The sequence below is a fragment of the Heptranchias perlo genome, chromosome 24 (genome assembly GCF_035084215.1).
Source record: "Heptranchias perlo isolate sHepPer1 chromosome 24, sHepPer1.hap1, whole genome shotgun sequence".
In the NCBI taxonomy this organism is placed as follows: domain Eukaryota; kingdom Metazoa; phylum Chordata; class Chondrichthyes; order Hexanchiformes; family Hexanchidae; genus Heptranchias; species Heptranchias perlo.
Window position 1 is genome coordinate 27,379,097 of NC_090348.1, and position 25,291 is coordinate 27,404,387.

Genomic DNA, 25,291 nt, shown 5'->3' on the forward strand with positions numbered 1-25,291 from the left:
TATCAGGAAAGGCTGAACAGGCTGGGGTTCTTTTCTCTAGAAAGTTGAGGGGTGGCCTGATAGAGGTCTTTAAGATTTTGATTGGGTAGACATAGAGAAAATGTTTCCACTTGTGGGGGAGTCCAAAACTAGAGGTCATAAATATAAAGTAGTCACTAATAAATCCAATAGGGAATTCAGGCGAAACTTCTTTATCCAAATATTGGTAAGAATGTGGAATGTGCTACCACAAGGAGTAGTTGAGGCAAATAGCATAGATGCATTTAAGGGGAAGCTAGATAAGCACATGAGGGAGAAAGGAATAGAGGGGTATCCTGACAGAGTTAGATGAAGTACAGAGGGAGGAGTCTCAAATGCATAGACCAGTTGGGCCGAATGGCCTGTTTCTGTGCTGTAGTTTCGATGTAATTCAATGTAACACTTTCATAGAAGCAACTAGCAGCATTCTCTTCTCACTTGCTTAGAGAATACTGCCCTGTGATCTAATAATAGATTCATGTGTTTTTTGGAAGTTTTAACGGTTGCTTTTGTTCCACTACTTTCCCATAATTGTACCATGCAAAGTGATATCAGTTCCATTTAAAATATTTTCATGTTTCTTTGAAAAGACAAGACATTACATTCTAATTGATAGAACTCTTATTCAAGAATCATATTGTTACTGGTGTGTTATCAGATCAGCTTACTTGTGGCAAACAAATTGCACCCCAGGCATCTTTAGAGCATGTCCTCTGAATAGATGTTGTGTTTTTGTAATCATAGTTTTTTTTCTAGAATGATCATAAACATTTAAATGGTAAGAGATCAAAGGGAAAATAACACACAAGACTTTGTTATCCTCAGAACTGTCACATAAATGAATGTCCAAGACACTGGAGGCAACTTTTAACTGTGGCAGGGCCATAAAACTGGGGATATGGGGTTGGCCATCCATTGTACTTCTATCCTGATTTCCCTTTCCACTGAAGTCAATGAAAAGGAAAAACAGACGGCCGTATTTCTAGATCACAAGGCATTATTCTCTAGAACTTTGTTGAAAAAAACTCAATGCAGGTTGGAATCTTTCACCCTAGAAAATCTATTTCCATTTGTACTCATTGATGAATTATAGCAGCTGTAAGATGCATATGTGATAGATAGATGGATGGTATATAAATATTTATGTGGAACAGGCTCATACAGGAATAATCTGACATTCAGATATGATTCGATGTTTAGACAACTTTGAGAAGGTTGTCAATAACGTGTAGCCAAATTAAATGCCAGCAATTCCATTGCAGCAACAGAGTATCAATGAACATGTAATTTTTATTGTATCTATTATTACATCAAATCTTGAGACATTCAACTAAACCACAATCCATCATAAGAACACACAGATATAAATTCATCTTAATTTTAAGAGAAAATGTTCTTGTCATTCAGTAATTCCCAGTGGTATGTATCCATCACTCATCCATTTCCGTTGCCCAGTCTCACTGTTGTACATGTACCAGTTTCCTGAAACTAAGACAGGCAAGTTAATAGTATTCCATATTCACCTTCCAAACTAAATGATATGTAGAATTCTTACTAGTGTAGAAAATTTTAGACAGCTTACACAGTATAAAATAACTACCTGGGTCTAAAGCTTGTCCATCAAATGAAACCTGTAATCAAAGCCAAAATATGAACTGTAAATTAATTCTGACATGCTAAACAAAGTAATCGATATACTTTTTGGCATTCCTTCATTTTTCTAGATATCTCCATAAAATATTGTTCAATCATAATTAGAGACACGTTTTCTCATCCCCTTCCGATGTGTATGTCACTTTTTATCGAGCTGCCCTTGCAATCTAAATAGGAAATGAATGGGGAGATTTTGATAGGACTCAACTGATTACTTTGAGCCAATGGAATGGAATGATAAAATTATCATGAAAAATGGAAACTATGCTAGATCCAAAAGAATGAAAGGAGGACGAGTATCTTAAGGTTTATATACATAAGGGTAGGACATGAAAGATTCAATTCGTAGCTCAGATCAAGTACAATTCCACTAGGCTTCAAGAAACATCAAAAAATACCATAATATTCCTAACTCTCATTCCCTTCAGTCACTACAAACAAATTCTTCCAAACTAAGTTGAAACCTTTCATTTGGTATTGTATATTCTCCTCTCCACGGACAACAGTGACGGATTTACAGATTGTGACCCAATTCTGGAGTGCAGATGATATTCATAAACCCACCAACTGTATGTCCCCTCTCTGTCATTGTACCTGTTAATCTGTTCATAACAAATGCAAACATAGATTATACAAAAGCAAAATACTGCGGATGCTGGAAATCTGAAAATAAACAGGATATGCTGGAAACATGGGCAAGGAAACCTCCTGCTGATTATCACCTACCGCCCTCCCTCAGGTGATGAATCAGTCCTCCTCCATGTTGAACACCACTTGGAGGAAGCACTGAGGGTAGCAAGGGCACAGAATGTACTCTGGGTGGGGGACTTCAATGTCCATAACCAAGAGTGGCTCGGTAGCACCACGACTGACTGAGCTGGCCGAGTCCAAAAGGACATGGCTGCCAGACTGGGCCTGCGGTAGGTGGTGAGCGAACCAACACGAGGGAAAAACTTACTTGACCTCGTCCTCACCAATCTAACTGTCGCAAATGCATCTGTCCATGATAGTATTGGTAGGAGTGACCACCGCACAGTCCTCGTGGAGATGAAGTCCCATCTTCGCACTGAGGACACCATCCAACGTGTTGTGTGGCACTACCACCGTGCTAAATGGGATAGATTCAGAATAGATCTAGCAGCTCAAAACTGGGCATCCATGAGGCGCTGGGGGCCATCAGCAGCAGCAGAATTGTATTCCAGCACAATCTGTAACCTCATGGCCTGGCATATTCTCACTCTACCATTACCAACAAGCCAGGGGATCAACCCTGGTTCAATGAGAAGTGTAGAAGAGCATGCCAGGAGCAGCACCAGGCGTACCTAAAAATGAGGTGCCAACCTGGTGAAGCTACAACTCAGGACTACATGCATGCTAAACAGCGGAAGCAACATGCTATAGACAGAGCTAAGCGATTCCACAACCAACGGATCAGATCAAAGCTCTGCAGTCCTGCCACATCCAGTCATGAATGGTGGTGGACAATTAAACAACTAACGGGAGGAGGAGGCTCTGTAAACATCCCCATCCTCAATGATGGCGGAGTCCAGCACATAAGTGCAAAAGACAAGGCTGAAGCATTTGCAATCATCTTCAGCCAGAAGTCCCGAGTGGATGATCCATCTCGGCCTCCTCTCGATATCCCCACCATCACAGAAGCCAGTCTTCAGCCAATTCGATTCACTCCAGGTGATATGAAGAAACAGCTGAATGCACTGGATACAGCAAAGGCTATGAGCCCCGACAACATCCCAGCTGTAGTGGTGAAGACTTGTGCTCCAGAACTAGCTGCGCCTCGAGCCAAACTGTTCCAGTACAGCTACAACACTGGCATCCACCCGACAATGTGGAAAATTGCCCACGTATGTCCTGTACACAAAAAGCAGGACAAATCCAATCCGGCCAATTACCGCCCTATCAGTCTACTCTCAATCATCAGCAAAGTGATGGAAGGTGTCATCGCCAGGACCACTCGGCTCCAGACCTCATTACAGCCTTGGTCCAAACATGGACAAAAGAGCTGAATTCCAGAGGTGAGGTGAGAGTGACTGCCCTTGACATCAAGGCAGCATTTGATCGAGTGCAGCACCAAGGAGCCCTAGTAAAATTGAAGTCAATGGGAATCGGGGGAAAACTCTCCAGTGGCTGGAGTCATACCTAGCACAAAGGAAGATGGTAGTGGTTGTTGGAGGCCAATCATCTCAGCCTCAGGGCATTGTTGCAGGAGTTCCTCAGGGCAGTGTCCTAGGCCCAACCATCTTCAGCTGCTTCATCAATGACCTTCCCTCCATCATAAGGTCAGAAATGGGGATGTTTGCTGATGATTGCACAGTGTTCAGTTCCATTCACAACCCCTCAGATAATGAAGCAGTCCGAGCCCGCATGCAGCAAGACCTGGATAACATCCAGGCTTGGGCTCATAAGTGGCAAGTAACATTCGCACCAGACAAGTGCCAGGCAATGACCATCTCCAACAATAGAGAGTCTAACCACCTTCCTTTGACATTCAACGGCATTACCATAGCCGAATCCCCCTCCATCAACATCCTGGGGGTCACCATTGACCAGAAACTTAACTGGACCAGCCATATAAATACTCTGGCTATAAGAGCAAGTCAGAGGCTGGGTATTCTGCGGCGAGATACCTCCTGACTCCCCAAAGCCTTTCCACCATCGACAAGGCACAAGTCAGGAGTGTGATGGAATACTCTCCACTTGCCTGGATGAGTGCAGCTCCAACAACACTCAAGAAGCTTGACACCATCCAGGACAAAGCAGCCCGCTTGATTGGCACCCCATCCACCACCCTAAACATTCACTCCCTTCACCACCGGCGCACTGTGGCTGCAGTGTGTACCATCCATAGGATGCACTGGAGCAACTCGCCAAGGCTTCTTTGACAGCACCTCCCAAACCCGCGACCTCTACCATCTGGAAGGACAAGAGCAGCAGGCACATGGGAACAACACCACCTGCACATTCCCCTCCAAGTCGCACACCATCCCGACTTGGAAATATATTGCCGTTCCTTCATCGTCGTTGGGTCAAAATCCTGGAACTCCCTTCCTAACAACACTGTGGGAGAATCTTCACCACACGGACTGCAGCGGTTCAAGAAAGCGGCTCACCACCACCTTCTCAAGGGCAATTAGGGATGGGCAATAAATGCCGGCCTCGCCAGCGACGCCCACATCCCATGAACGAATAAAAAAAAACTCAGCAGGTCAGGCAGCATCTGTGGAGAGAGAAATGTAGGGTTAATGTTTCTGAAACGTTACCTCTGTTTCTCTCTCCACAGATGCTGCCTGACCTGTTGAGTGTTTATAGTATTTTTTGTTTCTATTAAACATAAATTATAATTTTTTTAAGGCTGCCTAGGAAAGCTTTAACTAACAAATAAGAGCAGCAAAATAACTAAAGTAGACTTTGACGATGTTCTCATATTAGAATAGAATTTCTTTAATCCTGTGCCAATGGAATCGACATTCCTCAGATGCAGGGCAGAGGAGACCCATTACGTCAAGGCACTGCCTCCATTGCATTGAGTTCCCTTTACACATTCAGATGAGCCTATTCCCTGTAATAGCTGCAGGCTGAGCGTTGTTATTGTAATGAGGTGAGAAGGGGTGTCTGCAGCTTCCTGCTTCATTTTCCTTAGGATCTGCTCATTGGATGCCCAATACATGGGTGCTATTACAACCTGCCCCTGGACCCCTGCTGCCCGGAGGGTCTGTGGGGCTCCCAGGGACATGTTGAAGACTTGGAAGAGAGGCAGGATTTAATATTTTAAAACCCACCCCCACCCTCCCCGCCCCCCTGGTTGATTTCTAGCTGTTTATAGCATTGACAAATGACATGGACGAAAATGCTTCCAGTAGTGCTACGATACCGTTTAATGATACTGTGCTTATGAAACTACCTCATGTGGATTTGCTGAAAGCAGAGAAGGTCTTAGGATAGATCTTGGCTGGTTTGTGACTGGTGGACTCCTGAAATACACAACATCATGAATAAGCATGCACAGCAGCCTTAAAGGTCAGAATGAATGTTTCAGGGAATGTGCAATGGATAGAAAGGTCTTTCACCATCCAATAATTTAGTTCAGACTGAAAATCTAAGACATCACAAACCATTTACACAAATCTTTGAAGGTAGCAGGACAAGTTGATAAGGCTGCTTTAAAAAAAACATACGGGATCCATGACTTCATAAATAGAGGAATAGAGTATAAAAGCAAAAAGTTATGCTAAAACTTTATAAATCACTGGCTGGGCCCCATCTAGAGTCTTGTGTCCAATCATTTTTGTTGACTTGAGGCTAATAACCAAACTAAATTCAGTGGGAGGGTCAGATAATGGAAATTGGAATGATCCTAGGACAAAGATGGAAGAAGTAGGGACACTGGACAGAGATAGGGTATTGATGAGGATGTAGGGCAACAGCAGTTGAAATCTAGGCATTGATTATTGCTCATGTTTTGTTACAGTTTAACTCTGTACCCAATTATACATGGATTATGTTGTTCTAATACATATAATAAAATCATTCATGAAGAACTAACTGCCTAAGCATTTTTATTCTGAACTGATTGTTCAGATACCCTAAAGCTGGCAGATATTCTATTATATTGATGGAGACAATGCCATGCTACAATGGACTGCATATTAATGGTAAGCAAATTTCTGTGAAACACACACTTACACCCTGTCTATTAAAAAAAACTCAATTTAAAGTTTGTCAATAAAGTTTTCAAAATTTGTTCTCTAGCTTTTCTTCAAATAATGTTGAAAAACTTAAATTGCTAAAAGCTAGAGAAAAATATTCCATCACTGCAGCTGACTGAACAATACTACTGTTTCCTGGGAAATTAGGCATATTGCATATGCGCAAACTGCACAATCAGCTCACATCACAGCTCAGGGAAACAATATCAAGTCCAAGCTCATGAAAGAGTAAATGGTTAGGTTTGCATGTGAGGAAGGTTTTGGTCACATGGGGTAGAGAGGGTAAGAAAAGATAGTAATAGGGCATAATTAAGTGAAAGTCATTAAATCTAGGATTATTTTGCATATTGGTGTGCTTGTGGAAATTTTTATGGAGGATACAGTTTTCTTTTCATTTGTTAATAAAGGTTTGGAATTGTCCTTTCCCTCAGAAGATATAAAATTTATTGCTAGCGTGAATGATGGTTAGCTGTGGGCAACACAAAGGGTCATCAACAGCACTCATTTCTCTGGATATGGACTGCCTACTATCTACTGGAAACAGTTTTTAACGATTTCCTGCCTTATATCTCATTCTGTTGGCAAGGGGTTATCCTGTGCCACCTCCACTCTCTCCTGGGAAATCTCCTTATGATCAGGGGAGGGACGGCCTCCAACATTTCCTACCCATCTTCTGCTGATGGAAGGGCCAACCCCTTTCTAAGTGCTACATTGTGCTATAATTCTGGATACCCTGGCTGGGCTGTACTGTAGGGTTCGCCCACCTCTCCAAGCAGTGGGAGCTGGACTTCAGAATCCTAATGGTCTGTTCAATTATAATGCATGTAGCACACAAGGCTTTGATGAACCTGTGGTCGACATCTGTCCTTGGATTATGGAATGGGGTCATTACCTAGGGTTGAAACAGATGACCCTGGTCTCCAATCAATCATCCTGACACATTGTTTTGGCTGAACAATGCAGGTATCTTTGATTGGTAGAGAATAAAGAATTCTGACAGCTTCCAGGGTAGTATGCATTCAGATGTAGAAGGAAATGGTTGGCCTCGCTCACAAGCTATGTTTAGAGAATGAAAACCGTTGCTGTTGATGTTATGATCTGGAATGCACTGCCTGAAAGGGTGGTGGAAGAAGATTGAATAACAACTTTCAAAAGGGAATCGGATAAATACTTGAAGTGGAAACGTTTGCAGGGCTACGCGGAAAGAGCAGGGGAGTGCGACTAACTGGATAGCTCTTTCAAAGAGCCGGCACAGGCACGATGGGCCGAATGGCCGCCTCCTGTGCTGTGTCATTCTATGATTCTATGAATACAGTTCAAGTTTAGGAAAGCCAAAAGATGCAAAAATGTTGCATTTCTAGAAGAAAATGTAACAGTGTATTACTTACTTTTTGTAGCATGCCCATGCTATACCATAGACAGCGACCACTGCCAGAGCTACAGTAAGAGTCAGCACTGCAATGAACCATCCCTCTGGAGCCCAGTAAAAGGAGGTTAATGTTAACACTCTGGTAGTGAACTGAGAAAAAGAGGACAAATATCAATTAGCCTGAAGTCTATTAGGAATCACTGGTGAAATCCTTCACCAAATCTAGGTTTATCAGATTCTCCCAAGCTTTCAAATTCCAATGTAAATATCAGAAACGAACTAAGCGATGCAATAATCTGAATCCTTTGCTATGTCAGGAGTGAGGGAACCCATAAACTCATAAAATATGGTAAAGTTTTAACTGTAACTCTCAGCAAACCACCTACTACAATGGAATTATCTCCGCTCAATTAACTTTCGTCATTTTCCTTAAATGTCAAAAGTTTTGAATTAGAATATGACCCTACCTCTATCTCAGCAGATGAATCCAGCAATTACACTCTATCCAGGTGTTTAAACATCAATTTCAAAATTTATGCCCTCTTAATGCCCTCTGAAATGGCCTTGCAAACTATTCAGTTGTAAAAAAAAATTGCTAGAAAAAGGCTCATCATAACTTTCTCAGGCAACAAGAGATGGGCAATAATTACAGCCTTGCCAGTGTTATCTACAACCAAAGAACAAATCAGAAAAGAAACAGCCCCTGAAAATTGAGGGGATTTCAGAAACTACAGGAGTGATTTTAACCTTACCCACCCAGTGGAAACCAGGCAGGCAGGCAGTTAAAGTCAGCAGTGATAGTACACTGGTCTCCCTGTGCTCTCTGAGATAGTTAGTACATAAGTCTCCCTGTAACAGTGCACATGCTATCACAATAAAATGATTTTGCAAAACAATGTTAACCTGCATCCAACAAGATGATATGGTTACTATATTTGAATTCCATGTAGCACCCTGATAACTCCACAATAATCCTCTTTATCTCTGCTTATCTGTGGGAATATTTCTAAAACTGTTACAAGGAGAAGGCACTACCTCTGTACTGGTGGCAGTTGTAGGTTGGGTGGTGGTCCATGGCACCACATGTATCACCACAGTTGCTGTAGAAGTCAGCTGTTGATGTTTGTCCCTGCCAGACTCATCCGTCACTTGGATCAGCAGTGTGTACTCTCTGGAGTGTTCAATACCTTGAAAGATGTTAAACTGAAATCTCTGAGTGGAGGCTACCTTTGGAGGGTTGCTGTCTGGTCTCTGAAGCTCAAATAGATCTTCCGTGTTTTCTGCAGCATATTTACCAAGACATTACACGTTACACAGACTCCAAAATCATGGATTTAGAAATATATCGGGATGGATTTTCAACTTACCCATCCGGATGTAAAACTGGCCTTGTGGATCGGCCGCCAGTTATAGAAAACTCCCAATTTCCACTGAGATCAATGGAAATTAAAATCAGGCGGCTGATCCACAACGACAGTTTCACACCAGGCGGCAAGATGAAAATCTACCCCAATGTGTTAGGATATAGCCATGGTTTCACTTTTTTTTAAAAACTAAGCAGATGTGTTTTGTCCAGTCATGTCCTGCTTCACCCTATGCACAAATTTGTTGATTCATAGTCCTAGTCCCTCTCCCACTTCGATGCCTTCTCTTTCCCATCCTGGCCACAGTGCCCTCTGTACCTTTGTTCCATTCTCTGGTTGGCATCTACTGTCAGTGGCCATTGTCAATATTCAGCATCCTCTTTCTACGTTCCACCCTCAGAAGGACTTTATCGGAGGTGGAGCTGATCCAGCATCCATAAGCACAAGCAAAATACTCCATTAACTATAATTGTGCCACAGTTCTGATAAGAATAACTCCTCTTAAAGGTGAATTGTTTCTTACCTATTTTTTGTTATGAAATCCGACTTAATCTTTAGAGAAATTAACTGAAATTCAAATAATGTCTAATATTATAGACTTTTCTACAGTCTAAGGCTCATTGACCTGGAATTTCCTGGAATTTGTCAATGCAACAAAGGTGTAAAAGTAGCATTGCGCCGTTTTTTTGCAAGGAAATTTGTGTGTAACTAATGTACACTGGTTTTACGCTGAAACATCAACAGGCGCAAGTTTGCTTGAACGTTTGTGATACTCCCGAGAAACAGCAATCGAAACATAGTTCTGCTGCCACCCCCGCTTCCTCCCCCCCATGAAAAAGACCAGCTTGGAAGAGTTTCCAGTATTTACATCAGTCATGCACAGGTGAAGATTTATGCTCAAATATATAGGTGCAGCATAGCCCGAAGTCACCTGATATCAGCGTAACTGATTTCTGGAGTTTGATAGTGATTTGCTTCACATTTTCTGAATTTTTCATACCGAGATCTGCACGATACTTATCCAAAGTGCTGTTACTCTCAGTGAACCTGAAATTTTTCGGATCTCCCACCACCACCATGCGTTCAAAAGGGCTAAGCAGCTAGAATGACCGTCCCAATGTGCATACCCCTGTGCGTTATAATGGGAGAGGAAGAGGAGCAGCAGAGGTAAGTGGCTCTGAGAGTGAGGCTTCATGGCAGAAGATAGCAGCCCACTCGCTATTACCCCTGTTGGTGATACTCTGTATGCACTTCCGTTTGTTTTACGCTGGTTTTAGGTAACTGAGCTCTGCAGGAAATTTGAGCAGAAGTTCCCGCAGGTAAGAATAAGCATAGAAACCAACATAAATTTCCATGTAATTTTGGAATAAATGGGATCGAGGAAATTCCAGGCCATTTATATCCATATATCTCTTGTCCTTAAACTTCAATCTTTTTTTAATGAAGACATGTATTAAAACAACGATTAATCTCCAAATAGCAGCTATGAAATAAAGTCATTTTCAGGCTCACCTCCCAGGATTGAATAGCTGAGCTCATTATCAGGAGAGTCTTTGTCAGAACACTGCAATTGGACAAAAGGTGATGCGATCGTGGAGTAGATGGTTTCTTCATAATATTCTGGGTTACACACTGGAGGCTCATCATTCACGTTCTGGAATTCAAACAGCTAATTAGCAATAGTAGCTACAGAGGAGGAGTACATGGATGGTGAATAATAGAACAGAACTAGTTTTCAATGAGGATGAAGACAAGTGAATAAACCGAAAACAAAGTGTATCTGTGTCTTTGTAATTAAAAGCACCTTCAAACCATTCAAATATAATGTCCTTTTCAATGAGCATTCTATTAATACATATTACGGAACTAATCTCACAGCCTAAAGGACAGTACTTAGTGTCTGAGTTAAAGATATTACTGAATTTTCAAAATGTCATTTATCCTACACTGGACCAAGAGTTGAAATTTATCAGTTCATTTCATAATCTTCCTCATCACTGTAGAATCTGTGTTGCAGGATAGTAGCTGCTATTCACGTTGTGTTTCCTGCTTAATATTAAAATTCTTTTAAATATGTTTGAAGATATAATTGGCATTTATATAAACATTTTCTTTAATGGCGCAACTTAAAGTATTTGTGCTAAAAATATACTTCTGATACTTTCTATTCAGACACTATCCAACTTGCAGAATTTCTACGTACAGTACTGTAGGGAGCTGGGTCATATCGGAAAGAATTGTACAAGATTTTATAATGCATTAGCTTTCAGTTCACAAGTGTAAAAAGCCTCTTGAATTAGAATTTGAACCTGTGTAATAATATAACCGACTTTAACAGAAGGGTGAGTTCCCCTGGACTAGTTATACTGGTACATTGGAACGGCTTGGATTAGATTGGAATAGAGCTGGACAGGACTAGTTTTGAAGGTGGGAGTATAGAGTGGCTTGGTTTCCTGGAGCTGCACAGTGCTGCGGCACACAATGGTAGGAAACAGGCTTACGGCTCTGTTTCTTGATTCTCCGCGAGATGAGTTCTGGACCCCACCTATACCAACAGACAGAAGGAAAGCCGAGTGGGCCTGCACAAGGAGAAAGTGCAAATACCAGAAGGGTAGTCACTATAGGCCACCTCCTAACAGACAGATTTAGAACTGCAGCGATAGAAACTTGGAAGAAAGTCCCATTCCAGTGCTCTGAGCATGGTTATGGTTCTTGGGCCAGGAAGATCGAAAAGAGGAAGAGGGTGAAAAATATATTGAGGGTTTTCTTTTGTTATTTTTCTTCCTTTTCACTTCCATAGATTATCTGCACTGTATACTGCCCCAGATAAGGTGGTGGTCCCTGGCCTCTTCAACACTTCATAACTCCCGAGTATCGGGGGCAGACTCACTGGCTAATTACGGCCTCCTTGCAGCTGATTCCCAGGGGCTGCATTCTGCCAATTCCATTGCAATCACGTACCAATTTCCTGGGCCGGGGTCATTTCCATGCACAATGTGTTTCTATCGGGATTCCCGCTGCCAAAAGGAAGCCCGTCAGTGGAATATCGGCCACTGCTGCAGCACCCAAAGAGATAACAAGGGACCTGAAAGGGGCAGAAGTGCACTGAAGACAAAAGGGGAACATTGTTTAGGCCTTGGTCTTGGCGGGTGCAGGGGGATGGATTTCCAGCTTGGGATGAGGAGGCAGCAGTATCTAATTTTCCAGCCATTGCTGCCACTATCCTGCCCAATTTCGGATGGGATAACAGGAAAATCGAGCTTGTGTCTTATTTTCACTTTCCACCAGTGGTAAGCCTCTGTCATCAGTTCAGTGTATCCCAGCGATGGCACAGCTCACATCATTAACACACCATTGAGATAATCGCGGACACATACAAACCTATAAAACTTCAGGAGGAGGCCTTTCGGCCCACTGTGCCAGTGCTAGTTCCCCACCGTAGCTATCTGTTCTGTTCTGCTCTATTTCCATTTCCCCGCTCTTTTTCCATACCCTTTAATAGTTTTCTTCTTCATATGTTTATCTAATGTCCTCTTAAATGTTATGTTTGACTAGCTATGGTAAGGCATTTCATATCTTGATAATCCTTTCAATGCAAAAATTCCTTATCTTCCCCCTTTATGCTTCTATATATTTTTTTATTTATTCTTGGGCTGTTGGCGACACTGGAAAGGCAGTACTTATGGTCCATCCCATGAAGAGACAACCACATATTGTGGGACTGGAGTCACATGTGGGCCAGACCAGGTAAGTCACTTCCCTGAAGGACATTAGTGAACCAGTTGGGTTTTCATAACAAGACAAAAAGCTTTTGGGGTCATTTTTCTCTGGCACTAGCCAGAAATGACCAGATTTATTGATTTCATAAATTACCATAAGAAGCAAAATACTGCAGATGCTGGAAATCTGAAATAAAAACAGAAAATGCTGGAAATTCTCAGCAGGTCAGGCACAGCATCTGTGGAGAGAGGAAGGAGAACATTCTGGTGACAGGCCATTGATCTGAATCATTAACCCAAAGTTTCTCTCTCCACAGATGCTGTGCCTGACATTTGGTAACTTCATAAATTACCAAATCTGCTTTTGAACTCATGACCTCCAGGCTACTTGTACTCTTGAGTTAATGCTCCCTTGTTATTGATTTACCCACCAGTATAAATAATATTTCACTATTTACTCTCTGAAATAATTTCATAATTATGAACCTATCCCTTTAATGTGGTATTTATTGATCAGCTTTCTTTTCGCGCCTCTTAGATTGAAGTGGTGGTGTGGGGGAATCACCACTGAACAGCAGGCTGTAATTGTGCCGACCCTTAAAAATGGAAAGGGGTTGATTTTCACTTTTGGTGACTGACCGGTGAAGCGTGGCAGTTGCCCGCCGCTCACGGGGCCTTTTTGAGGCCCAGGCCTCATTTAAGTGGAACCGGCACGCTGCGGATGCCAATCGTTTTGAAACAGTCTAATCATAATTTATTTTTATTTCACAACTTGTTACGTGCTGTTCCCTTTGCCTGCAATATTGAAATCATGTTATTGAACAGTTGGCATGTAGGTGTCCTGAGTTATCACTAGATGGCACCCTAAGCATACATTATTACAGAACTGAACATTTGAGCAGTTAAAGACTTGTACGCTTTTAGAGATTCTGTGTGTGGAACTGTTTGAGTAAGTTTGAAGATAAACCACTCCTTTTTAAAGACCTTCACCTCTGCCTTTATCCTTATTCAGATCTCTGTTTCAGCAGTAGATATTGCATTGATACTCTTATCTCTCATCCAGAACCTTAATTCCAGGATTAAGCTCTATGTATTTGCTGCAATTACATGATATATAGTCTTAAACACTGCAGAGTGAGTCAGACAGAGAGATTCATGTATTTTCTCTCACTGGATCCAAAGAAAATTCTTTGTGTGTGGGCTTACGTGATTGAGCATTGCCGCTGGCGAGGCATCCATGGGCTCAGCTGTCACTAGCTGCATACTGAATCTAGTTAGTGTTTTGTCTTTGTGACACTAGGAAAAGATACAGGTGACCATTATATTAGAACAGCTCTCCCAGCTCCTTTAGCTTCTCGAATATGCTCCTGTATTGTGAACTAGGTTCAATATTGTTGCTGCAGAGTGGTTATCAGTTTGTGCCTCTTGGTTCTCTATTCTTCAATACTCAGTTTGTATGTTGTAAATTTACTGGTGAAATATTCAACTGGAACCCACAAAATCTTGAAATAATCAATTGCCACAAAAGAACAAAATGGATTCAGCTGTGGAGAAGTAAGCAGTCCATTGAATCCCTTTAGTTTAAATGTTTTAGTTGAATTACATTTATAACATATATAGTTCCTAACTATAATCTAGAGTTTAGTTTTGATAGTGTAATATCTTACCATCACATTAACAGTTACTACTGCAGAGCTGCTTCTCTGCCTCAGTGGATCGGTTTGAAGATCATTATTCATGTCCACCGCTTTGACAGTGAGAATATAAGTCTCCTGCTTTTCTCTATCCACTATATTTAGAAGTCTTATCCGACCTGTTGGAGTAAAAAACAGCTACTGAGCCATGAAGGTTTAAAGGGACAGATCCTCTCTGGTAACCAGAAAATATTAAAGACAAATACAAATAAATAAGTATGACTGAATATTTCTAAAGACAACCGCGATTTTCTCTTTGGTATTTCAGTTGTTAACCTGGAGAACTATAATATAAATGAGGTGCAACGAATATTTGACAGAGATTGCAATCCATTCATATAATGGAGGAAAAAATTACTAAAATTTGTTGCCAGTTAAGACCATGTAGCTTTGATATCACTGCCAGGCCTCCAATATACTGTACAATGTATCGGTAGATGCCCCATGCTGTTACTGAAGTAGTCTAAAACTATCCGTCCAGTTTCTGATGTTTACCACAATCCTGCTCCAACCTAACTTGGTAACAGTCCACCCATCGCTATAATACAGAATATTTTCTAAAACAATAGTGCTCATGACTCAATGTAAAAATATTACAAAATTCACTAATTCTGAAAAATACAGGCCTCTATTTTTGCATCTCTCTTCTTCGCTGCGGCAAAGGCCGATAATGGCTCTCGAAAGGTGCTCAGAATTTTTTTACTTCTTTTGGGACAGTGCTCTTTAATTGTCCCCATCCCTTTAAATCCAGCCAAACTGAAAATTGGGTAGGAATAGTCCACTTCCATTGAAATCTACCTTAAGCCTGCCAGTAGCCATTCTGGCAGCAATGACCCCAAAAGAGGGAGATCATGTCATGGGAGATCTGTAGGTGGTAATAATAAAGTATATATACTTTTATAAAACCCATATATTTCACTACCAAAGCCAACTTGTTTTTCTAATTAGGATAGGCAATAGGTTTTATTTTTAATGAGCGACCAGAAATGGTTGCTAAATGGCAACTGAACTGAGAAAGAATGCAAAGCTCTATTCAATGAGAAATATGAATACAAACATCTAAATGACCTTACAATACCTGAGTCAGATTCAATGTAAAACTTGGATGGGACATCACTGTTGCCTCCTACGATAGAGTACTTTACATTGTTAGCTGGTAGGTCACCATCAGTAAATGGTGCTGTTCCAACGAGAGCCCCAATGGGGCTGTCTTCAAATATATTAAATGTTCTTGATCCAGAGACAGGTTTCATCTCATTCACGGGTGTCACCTTCACTATAACTGTGGTGGTACCTGAGTAAACAGGTTGCTAATTGGTTAGTTCAAAGCAATACATCTTCATAACTATATCAGTAATCAAAGCTTTCAAGAAGACAAGTGCAAGTAGGCACAACTTACTTGTCAATGGAGGTGCACCATTATCCTTTATCTGAACAAATATTACATGTTGAAAATGAACTGCAGCAAATGAGCTATCATCATACTGCAAAAGTGAAGACCCAACCTGTAAAATAAATTGGCCAGAAGGGCTACTTATTTATGAATTTCTTGTCAGCAAATCAACATTTTATGCAAGACATTACACTGATATTACTTTGTTTTTTGTCTATCCAATAAGGTTTAATTTCAGCAAAGTATTGTATGAAGCCCCTGAGACTAAAGGGGCAGGGGCAGTGTGGATATGAAATTGGCTAAGGGATAGAAAGCAGAGAGGACTGGAGAACAATTGTTTTTCAGACTGGAGGGAAGTATACAGTGGGGTCCTCCATGAGTTGGTATTAGGACCACTGCTTTTTCTGATAAATATTAATGACCTGGACTTGGGTATACAGGGCATAATTTCAAAGCTTGCAGATGACACGAAACTCGGAAAAGTAGTAAACAATGAGGCAGACCTCAGGAGGGCATAGGCAGACTGGTGAAATGGACAGGTACATGGCAGATGAAATATAATGCAGAGAAGTGTGAAATGATGCATTTTGGAAGGAAGAATGTGGAGAGGCAATATAAACTAAATGGTAAAATTTTAAAGGGGGTGCAGGAACAGAGAGACCTGGGGGTTTTTATGTACAGAAATTTTTGAAGGTGGCAGGACAAGTCGATAAGGCTGTTTAAAAAAAAAAGCATATGGGAAGCTTGGCTTTATAAACAGAGGCAAAAGCAAGGAAGTTATGCCAAACCTTTATAAATCACTGGTTAGGCCTCAGCTGGAGTAATGTGTCTAATTCTGGGCACCACGCCTTAAGAGAGATGTCAAGGCCTTGGAGAGGGTGCAGAGGAGATTTACTGGAATGGTACCAGGGATGAGGGACTTCAGTTATGTGGAAAGACTGGAGAAGCTGGGATTGTTCTCCTTTAGAACAGAGGTGGTTAAGGGGAGATTTAATAGAGGCATTCAAAATCATGAAGGGTTTTGATAGAGTAAATAAGGAGAAACTCTTTCCATTGGTAGAAGGGTCAGTAACTAGAGGACACAGATTTAAGGTAATTGACAAAACAGCCAGAGGTAAAATTAGGAGAAATCTTTTTACGCAGTGAGTTATTATGATCTGGAATGCACTGCATGAAAGAGTGGTGAAAGCAAATTAAATGGTAACTATCAAAAGGGAATTGGATAAATACCTGAAGGGAGAAAGTTGCAGGGCTATGGGGAAAGAGCAGGGGAGTGGGACTATTTGGATAGATCTTTTAAAAAGCCTGCACAGGCACGATGGGCCAAATGGCCTCCTTCTGCACTGTAAGATTCTATGATTCAATGAATGAGTCATTCTCAGTTCAAACTTAGGGTTCAATTGAGCTCAATCTGATTTTATCCCAGTGAACTTGAAGCCAGACTTTAAATCATTAAAATATAGTACAGATACAATTAAGACTGTCAGCCTCCCTCTGTTTCCATGCTTTGTGCTGTAGCACCACAGCCTGATTCTAAAGAGTTTAACAGTCAGCACAGCAGAAACCATTTCAACTTTCAAACCACATACATTTTAATATAACAGCCTCAATAATGATTGTGATTAAATTGAATTTGAGAATTGAGCATTCAGAAGAACATTCTTAACTCACAGCACTCTTTGAATTAACTATTAAATTATAATTTTGCGATATTTTGCATAAATATTAATCATATAGTTAGCTTGAAGTTGATATAAAAGATTCAAAAATGTAACTATTTGCTCGCCGTAATCATTCATAATGATTCATTCCTATAAAGCTGGTTGGGATTAGGATCGAGGGTTTTAAGGATAGAAATGTTAAATGTTGTTAAGCCTCTCTAGAGCCTTTGGAAATGTCAAACCCAAGAAAGTAAGGATGCAAGAGGCGGGTTGTGAAGATCTACGTAATTGACTTCTGTGAAAAAAACATGGAAAAACATTTTCTCAGGAGACAAACTGGGTTGGGTCAAGTCTGTGATGCAGCAGATTGTACAGAGTCTGTGGAGAGTAGGGATTTCATGGGCTCAGTAGAGTTCAATTTCATATTTTCTTATATTCTTTATTTAGATTTTTTTTGTTTAAGGGGTTGACTGACAGCAGGGGAAGATTTTCTCTGTGCGCAATCTGGAACAAAATCAAAACCCATTTATATATAGTTTATTATTTCTATTTGTTCTCGGGATGTGGCCGCATTTATTGCCCATCCTTTGTTGCCCTACAAAGGTGGTGCTGGCTTTCTCTTTGAACATTGCAGTCCTTGTGCTGATAGCATTCCCACAATGGAATTAAGTGGAGAATTCCAGGATTTTGACCCAGTCCCAGTGACGATGAAGAAATGGTGGTATATATCCAAGTCATGATGTTATGTGACTCGGAGAGGAAGTTGGAGTTGATGGGTGTTTGTATATTTTTACTGCTTTTGTCCTTCTAGGTGGTAGCCAGCAATAGGCACTTTTGCTGGGAATCTGTTCCACATATCTATTACTTTGTGGAAAGGAGGTAGCGATTGTTCTAATCTCTAGTTTCTTGTGATGGTTGTTAATTTTATGTGATTATAAATTACACAACCTGATTGTATCCATATTGTCCATGTTTTTCAAAAGTTCAAAATATCATTCTCAGGAGATAGAAAATGTTGCTGGGACTTTATTTGTTGCTCTAATACAGCAGGTTTCCTCTTGGCAGAAATTCTGTAAAAACCTTTAAGAATGAGGCAATTAAAAGTGTCATGAAATAAAGAAGTCAGCCAACCTTTTTAGGAAGCTTTGAAGAGTCTCACCCAATATGAAATGGCACCTTGTAATCTTTTATCATCTTGAGAACCAGAAATAGCTTTCAGGTCATATATTATAGTGACTCATGGGAAGTTTAAGTTTATTTCTACGACATTTCAATAACCTTAATTGTACTTACAGTTATTTCATTGTCAGTAATGTTAAACCTTCCTGTCGAATATGAGTCTAGCACCATATTATAGTTCAGGATATTATTAGCTGTTGTTCTGTCATTATCCCAGCAGTTAAGTGACACAACTGGAGTACCTTTTGGGGAGGTTTCAGCAAGCTCCGTGCTGGAAAATGAAATACGGATACAAGTTAAAGCCACTTAATAAATACATTTTAAGATCAACATTGTATCTTTGTATCTAACTCAAAACGTTAATTAAAACACATATCAGAATCAGAAAGTAAGAAAAAGCAGCCATTTTCTGGGTATTAGCTGTTCAGACCTGTGCAAATATTGGAAGCTAAAATAAGATGTTTAGTTGGAAATGTTGACGTTGACCTTTAACACTTACTCAGATGTGCATGTATATACCTGATATATTTGTGAGCATAGTGTTTATTAAAATCCCATACAAGCCATTTATTAGCATTTTGAACAGGGTGAGTACTCTTGGCTTTGTGCCCACACTAGTTTGGAAAGTTCAGGTTAACTTGGAACTGAGGTTCATCTTTGGCTTGAGAAATCCCCAGTTTTGGCCCAATGAGGCAGAATCCAGAGCAAAAGTCTAAGATTAATTAGTGTAAGATTCTCAAAATTCACAGATCCCCCAAAAAACTCAGAGAAAAACCCTAAAGAAATTCACCTTTTCCCTGAGTATGGAAAAACTTTGGCCCCTGACTAAAATTTTAAGATGGAAGGATAGGTGAGAGGTCACCAGACGAATCCACAACACACACACAGTGGAAGGTGGGAGAATTACTGCTTCAGACAAGACTCTGTTTTAATGCAAAACCGACAGCAGGTGGTCGACACTCAGCACGAATTCGAAAGGCAGTCAGCCATTGAAAGAGGCAACTGCTCCAGACATGGTGGGGCCATGTCTTTGTTTTAAAGCAAAACCCATCAACACCTAGGACGTTGGATACAAAAGGAAGCCTTGTGTGACAAGCTCTAAAAATCGGAATTAACAATGACCCATCGGGAGAAGCAATTGCAACATGATGAGGGACCATCAAAGATTCTTAAGGACTTTGTAAGAACTGTTTAAACAGACATGAAGTGCCTTTTTTTTAAAAACAAAAACGAAGACCATTGTAAGAGAGAGATACACAAGTGGAAACTCGAAACCTCTCTCTCTCTCTGGCTTGCTGGCTCTGGTGGGTTGCTTGGGTTGGTTCTGCCTGTGTCTGGAAGGAAGAGCAGCTTCCAGCGAACAACAAGGAAAGGAATTCTACAGAGAAGATCAGCAGCTCTAGAAGCAGGCCGACACACAAGAAGAAACCAGAGCAACAGCCCCAGTGACCATTGGACACCTCGCGGCAACAAGAGCCTTACGAAACAACCAACCGAATATTGCCACCAACCAACCGGGTAATATTGGGCCACCGCGACCAAAGAAAACCAACTCGGGAGAAAACCAAAGATCCGCAAAGTTTCCACTCTGCAATCTATTTCTGACTTACCTCTGGGTGAATTACTGTCAAGGTTTCATTTGGTGAGCATTATCTCTGGCCCTTTAGAGTCCAACTTAGCTAGTAAAGTGGGATTGGGAGCACTGAGGTATCCTTCTACTGTAATTTCCCTCGTGTGTACCGAAGTGTTCCCTATTTTTTTTTAGAGTGTTAAGATTGTTGTGTTGTATTTTCTCTCTTGAATAAAGGTCAAAGTTTCTTGCACCTAGCAAATATCATGACGTCAGAGAAACTTACATCAATGGAGTAAAAACTTGACAGAGCTGTGCCAGTATTTTAAAAGGGACAGGCTGACTTGAACTTAAACTGACCCAATTTGGTTTTGAGTTCATTCCTCCCTCCCCGGTGCACAACATTTTTTCCACTTAATTGGCACAAATTGAAGTTTCCAAACAGAATGTCCAGACACAATGGGGTAGATTTTCACCTACACCACCTGGCCAGTACTCCAGTGTGGTTGATCGCATGCTCCTCAATAGCACTGAGCTGAAATCAATGGAATGAAAATCAAATGGGTTGTATAAAGGACATGAGATTTGCCATACCAGAATACTACCCAGGCAGTGCAGACAAAATCTACCCCAATAATTTATACCCGCACAAAACCTACTTTACTTGTGTTTTACAAAAAATGCCAATATCAGGGAATATTTCCCACTGCTGTTTAACTGAAATGATGGCAGAGGTGGGCGGAAAAATGGGAGATAATTTAAACCAACCAGCTTTTCCTTTTTTACCCTACTCCATTTTTCACCTAAAAGGAGCAAAATTGGTAACTAGTTTAAAATGCCTTGTGAATGAGCTTTGAGAGAAAGGAGAAGCAGTTTTCTGCTGAGAAATTAAAATAACCAGGTAAAACTTGCTGAGCTGGGGTTAATTCAATAACACAGCAGTTAAACTGTTTGGATTTGCTGTAATTGTTATATTAGCTGGTTCAGTGTTGCTGTTGGTGCTAGGACGCTGATGGGAAACAAAGACTCCACAGAGACCAAACACCAACTCCATCAAGTTCTTGAACAGAGTTCTGTGCTCCACTTTAATCAGCTGAGCAGCCTGCGCTCAGCGGCACTTTAAACAGCTCAGCAGTAAACTATTGGCCAGCTCTGGTGTATCTGCTCACTTGTAAATTCACTCTCCCTCATAGGAAATAAAAAGTCCCAAAGTTTGGTTGCTTAAATAAATTATTACCAGGACAAAGAAGGCCAGAATTGACTACAAGGTAATTTAAGTAAAATTTTCAATACAAACTACACAAGCAGACGACGCACACAATTTTTAAAACTTGAATTATAGTTTGTGTAGAAGTTGATGTCACGCATAAAAGCCTTGGATCTATAAATCAGTTTTTCAAAATCCGGAAATGGCCATAGTCAGTGAATTGGGATGTACAAATTGCAGCTCTGCTTAATTTCCAACAGTTCCTGCTCTCGAGCTGGATTAATGTCCTTGGCCAATATTTGTTAAGCCACTTGAGAGGAATGAAATGAGTGTTACTGCAGGCAAGCCCTGATTAGCCAGGTTTCTCCTGGTACAGCTAATAATAATAACAGCTAATAGAGAACAAACTCACTCAGTGCAAAACTGAAGCCATTAGTGTTTCTATTTGTCGTTATGATAAACAAAATATGGCAAGATTAACACTTGAATTAGATATGTGGTCAATACCACGAGTAATTTTTGGGTTGCCAGTCCATCTTGAATATGCCCATGCTAATTACTTACTCTACAATGCATTCTGGACCTCCTGCTTCGTGGCCTGAGCTATTAGTATCTTTGAAACTCAACTGTGGTTGTGCAGTATTTTTAGGCTGAGAGATGAGATAGAGAGATATGAATAAGCAGGAGTCTAGTAAAATATTTCATTCAACAAAATGAAATGAGTTTGATTCTTACTTGAAACAAGTAATAATCTCGGTGATTTTTTATTGTGTTGCTGTGTTTTATGGTGACTATGGCAGGGTTGTTGCTATGTGATGTCATTGTACCGGTTGCTATGATAGAAGAGGAAACATAATAGAACACTCTTTGTCTATGTTGACATGAATGGCAAGTGATAAGGAATATAAAACTGTTAAGCAGGAGATATCACCAATATCATCCACACCCATTCAGTTAGCCTGCACATCCATATCCTCAGCAAGGAGTAGGATGGGACCCTGTGAGAATCCCCATGGGCATTCTTAATGTCACTTGTTGATGAGCTATAGTTGTACTTCTTCCTCAACCCAGGCCACATTTCCCTCTTTACCCTTAACTCCTCAGGGGCTCCTTCAAGACTAGCAAGACTTATCCTCCAATTATGATTGGCAGTCAATAAGAACATAAGAAAAAGGAGCAAGAGAAGGCCATATGGCCCCTCAAGTCTGCGCCGCCATTCAATCACATCATGGCTGATCTTCGACCTCAACTCTACTTTCCTGCCCGATCCCCATAACCCTTGATTCCCATAGAGTCCAAAAATCTATCCATCTCGGTCTTGAATATACTCAACGACTGAGCATCCTAAATGGCTGATCCCTTATCCTGAGAATATGCCCCCTAATTTTAGACTCTCCAGTCAGGGGAAACAACCTCTCAGCATCTACCCAGTCAAGCCCCCTCAGAATCTTATATGTTTCAATGAGATCACCTCTCATTCTTCTAAACTCCAGAGAGTATAGGCCCATTTCACTCAATCTCTTCTCACAGGACAACCCTCTCATCCCAGGAATTAATCTAGTCTGGGATTGAAATTCAGACCTTCTATTTAGAATCCCATAATCTTAAAAGTGATACTCACATATAGAGCTTTCTGGAGCAATGAGGAGGGTTATCATTAATGTCAGCAATATAGACAGTAAGTGTGGCTGTGGAGGAATGAACTCTGTCTGAATCATATGCTCTTATTTCCAGTATTGGAGTGGTAAGTGTGTTGGGGTCATCATAATCCAAGGGGTAAGCCACTTTGATCTCACCTGTGTCTGTAAAAGAATTTTGAACATAGTAATGGCGATCGCCATTGGAATATTAAAGAGCATATTTCTTTGACTAGAGTCGAGGTCTAATCATTCAATGGTGACAGAAGCATCACTTAAACAACAAAATCCCTTAAACAACAAAAACATTTAAAGATTAACTTCTCATATTGTGCCCAAACTGGTAAGGACATAGAATATTTTCTGAAATTGTCATGGCAGCATAGAAATAATACGGACCTAAGTCAAGTTTGAAAACAGTTTGAATGTATTATGTCTGCATTTTGTTTACCACATGACAAATGCCTTCATGTAACATACAATTTACATCTGGTGCTATATTACATGCTTGAGTTGTTGACATGTTAATAATATTGTGCCTCTTATCCTATGTTTGGTCCTTTCCATGACAAAAGATTTTAGAAACTTCAGGCAGAGTAGGAAACAGTTGGAATTCTACTAAAAAGACCACATCAGATTTCAAATTGTACATCTCTTTTCTTTTGTATCAAATCTTCAAACAATTGTCCATAATTTCTAAGTTGAATATTATGAAGCCTGGTACCCTCCATATATTATTGATTACAGTAGCAAAATACTTGTACAGCCCTCAAAGGTTAATTAAGTTTCACCATCAATATCTTACTGTTTAACAAATCCTTTCCTTTCCATTTGTTACTCTCTTGAAATTCCAGATGGTGCTGCTGGCTCCCTCATTTTGTTTGACTGAAACTTAACTTCAAGGCAAAAGAGTTATAAATCCTTGCTAAAGTTTACTGAAGCTGTCTTTAAGTCATTTCAACCTATGTTTTTATTTGGATTGAATTTCAAGATAGTGCTCTCACCAACTTGATGCTTGTCAGACCAAAATACTTCAAAACGAAAATCATTTATCCTGTCAACAGCTTACTGAGAAGCTTTGTGAAGATCTGGTGGATTGAACAGACTGCCACCAAAACCTCTAATACACAGGAAGTTGTAATCAATACATTAAATGTATATAAAAAAAGAACAGCTTCTCTTATCATCTATAGGCTTTGAAAACACAGTCACTATCTCTTAATTTATCTCCTCTTCTATTCTGCTTTTTTGAACCTTAAATAGTGTCCTGTACTTTGGGCCTTGACCGTTCATGTTGGTTTTACAATAAACAAAATATTGAAGAAAAGCAATTTGAAAATATATTTGTCTTCTCTCTTCAGCTGTTTGGCTAAGTCCTCAGTTGCTCTGCTTCTCTTTCTTCATAGTTTATAGTCCAAAAATGAAACATCCCTCAAAAATGTAAGTATAGTTAAATAAAACCTTCATATAAGTTATTTAAAAAATGTAAGGTAACAAAATCTAAGGTAATCTGATTTAAATGTATAATATGGCCCACAATATGCTTTATGTATATTTAATAAAATAAAGTGACAACACGTATTTTTGGACCATAATCTCAAACACCAAAAGCAGCCAGAACTCAAAAATATCGTGGTCAGTAAATAACCTCATATCACAACAGTGATGGCCATAATACCGAGCAGTACAGACACAGATAGAGCAAACTCTCTGTCCCTGAAGGATGTCTCTAGTCCATTAAAGCAACAAAACAATCTAAAATATATTAACTAAATTATTCCGCTTATCTTTTGGATAGAGTGAGTTTCACTGCACTTAAAATTGTCCGGGTTAAGGTGGTTTTCCACAGGGTGCTAAGGAATACTGGTTTTAGAAGAGTCATTTCTTCTCGGATATCTTGAGCCGCGATTGAAGAAATAAATTAATTTTCAAGAAACCAGTAGGATTTCCCGATAAATCAGGTGGAGCGAACACGTATTTTTGCGTAAACAAGTGGCTGGCTAGTGAGAATTAGTATATGAAGTTTGTAGAACAAAAATAAATGAGCAAAATTGGCATGTGTATGAGAGGGAGAGCGAGAGATTAGGTAAGAAACATGAAAAA

The 25,291-nt window shown here is 40.3% G+C and overlaps 1 protein-coding gene across 1 annotated transcript; it reads right to left on the reverse strand.

The window, feature by feature from the left end:
• Positions 1-1,306: 1,306 nt before the first annotated feature.
• Positions 1,307-18,789, reverse strand: LOC137341783 (cadherin-related family member 4-like). Its single transcript, XM_068005285.1, has 11 exons — positions 18,772-18,789; positions 15,941-16,046; positions 15,620-15,835; positions 14,515-14,660; positions 14,054-14,143; positions 10,641-10,782; positions 8,800-9,044; positions 7,784-7,914; positions 5,591-5,660; positions 1,619-1,649; positions 1,307-1,506 (listed from the first exon to the last, which is right to left on the reverse strand). The coding sequence occupies exons 1-11, from the start codon at positions 18,787-18,789 to the stop codon at positions 1,418-1,420; spliced, it is 1,284 nt and encodes a 427-aa protein (XP_067861386.1). The 3' UTR covers positions 1,307-1,417.
• Between the last annotated feature and the right edge of the window lie 6,502 nt (positions 18,790-25,291).

Bases quoted from the DNA above. Each gene is read 5' to 3' on its own strand.
- LOC137341783 (XM_068005285.1), bottom strand. The intron at 14,144-14,514 runs GTAAGATATTAC...ATCTTTTCCTAG, and splicing joins TAGTAACTGTTAATGTGATG to TGTCACAAAGACAAAACACT. The intron at 1,507-1,618 runs GTAGTTATTTTA...TGCCTGTCTTAG, and splicing joins TGGACAAGCTTTAGACCCAG to TTTCAGGAAACTGGTACATG.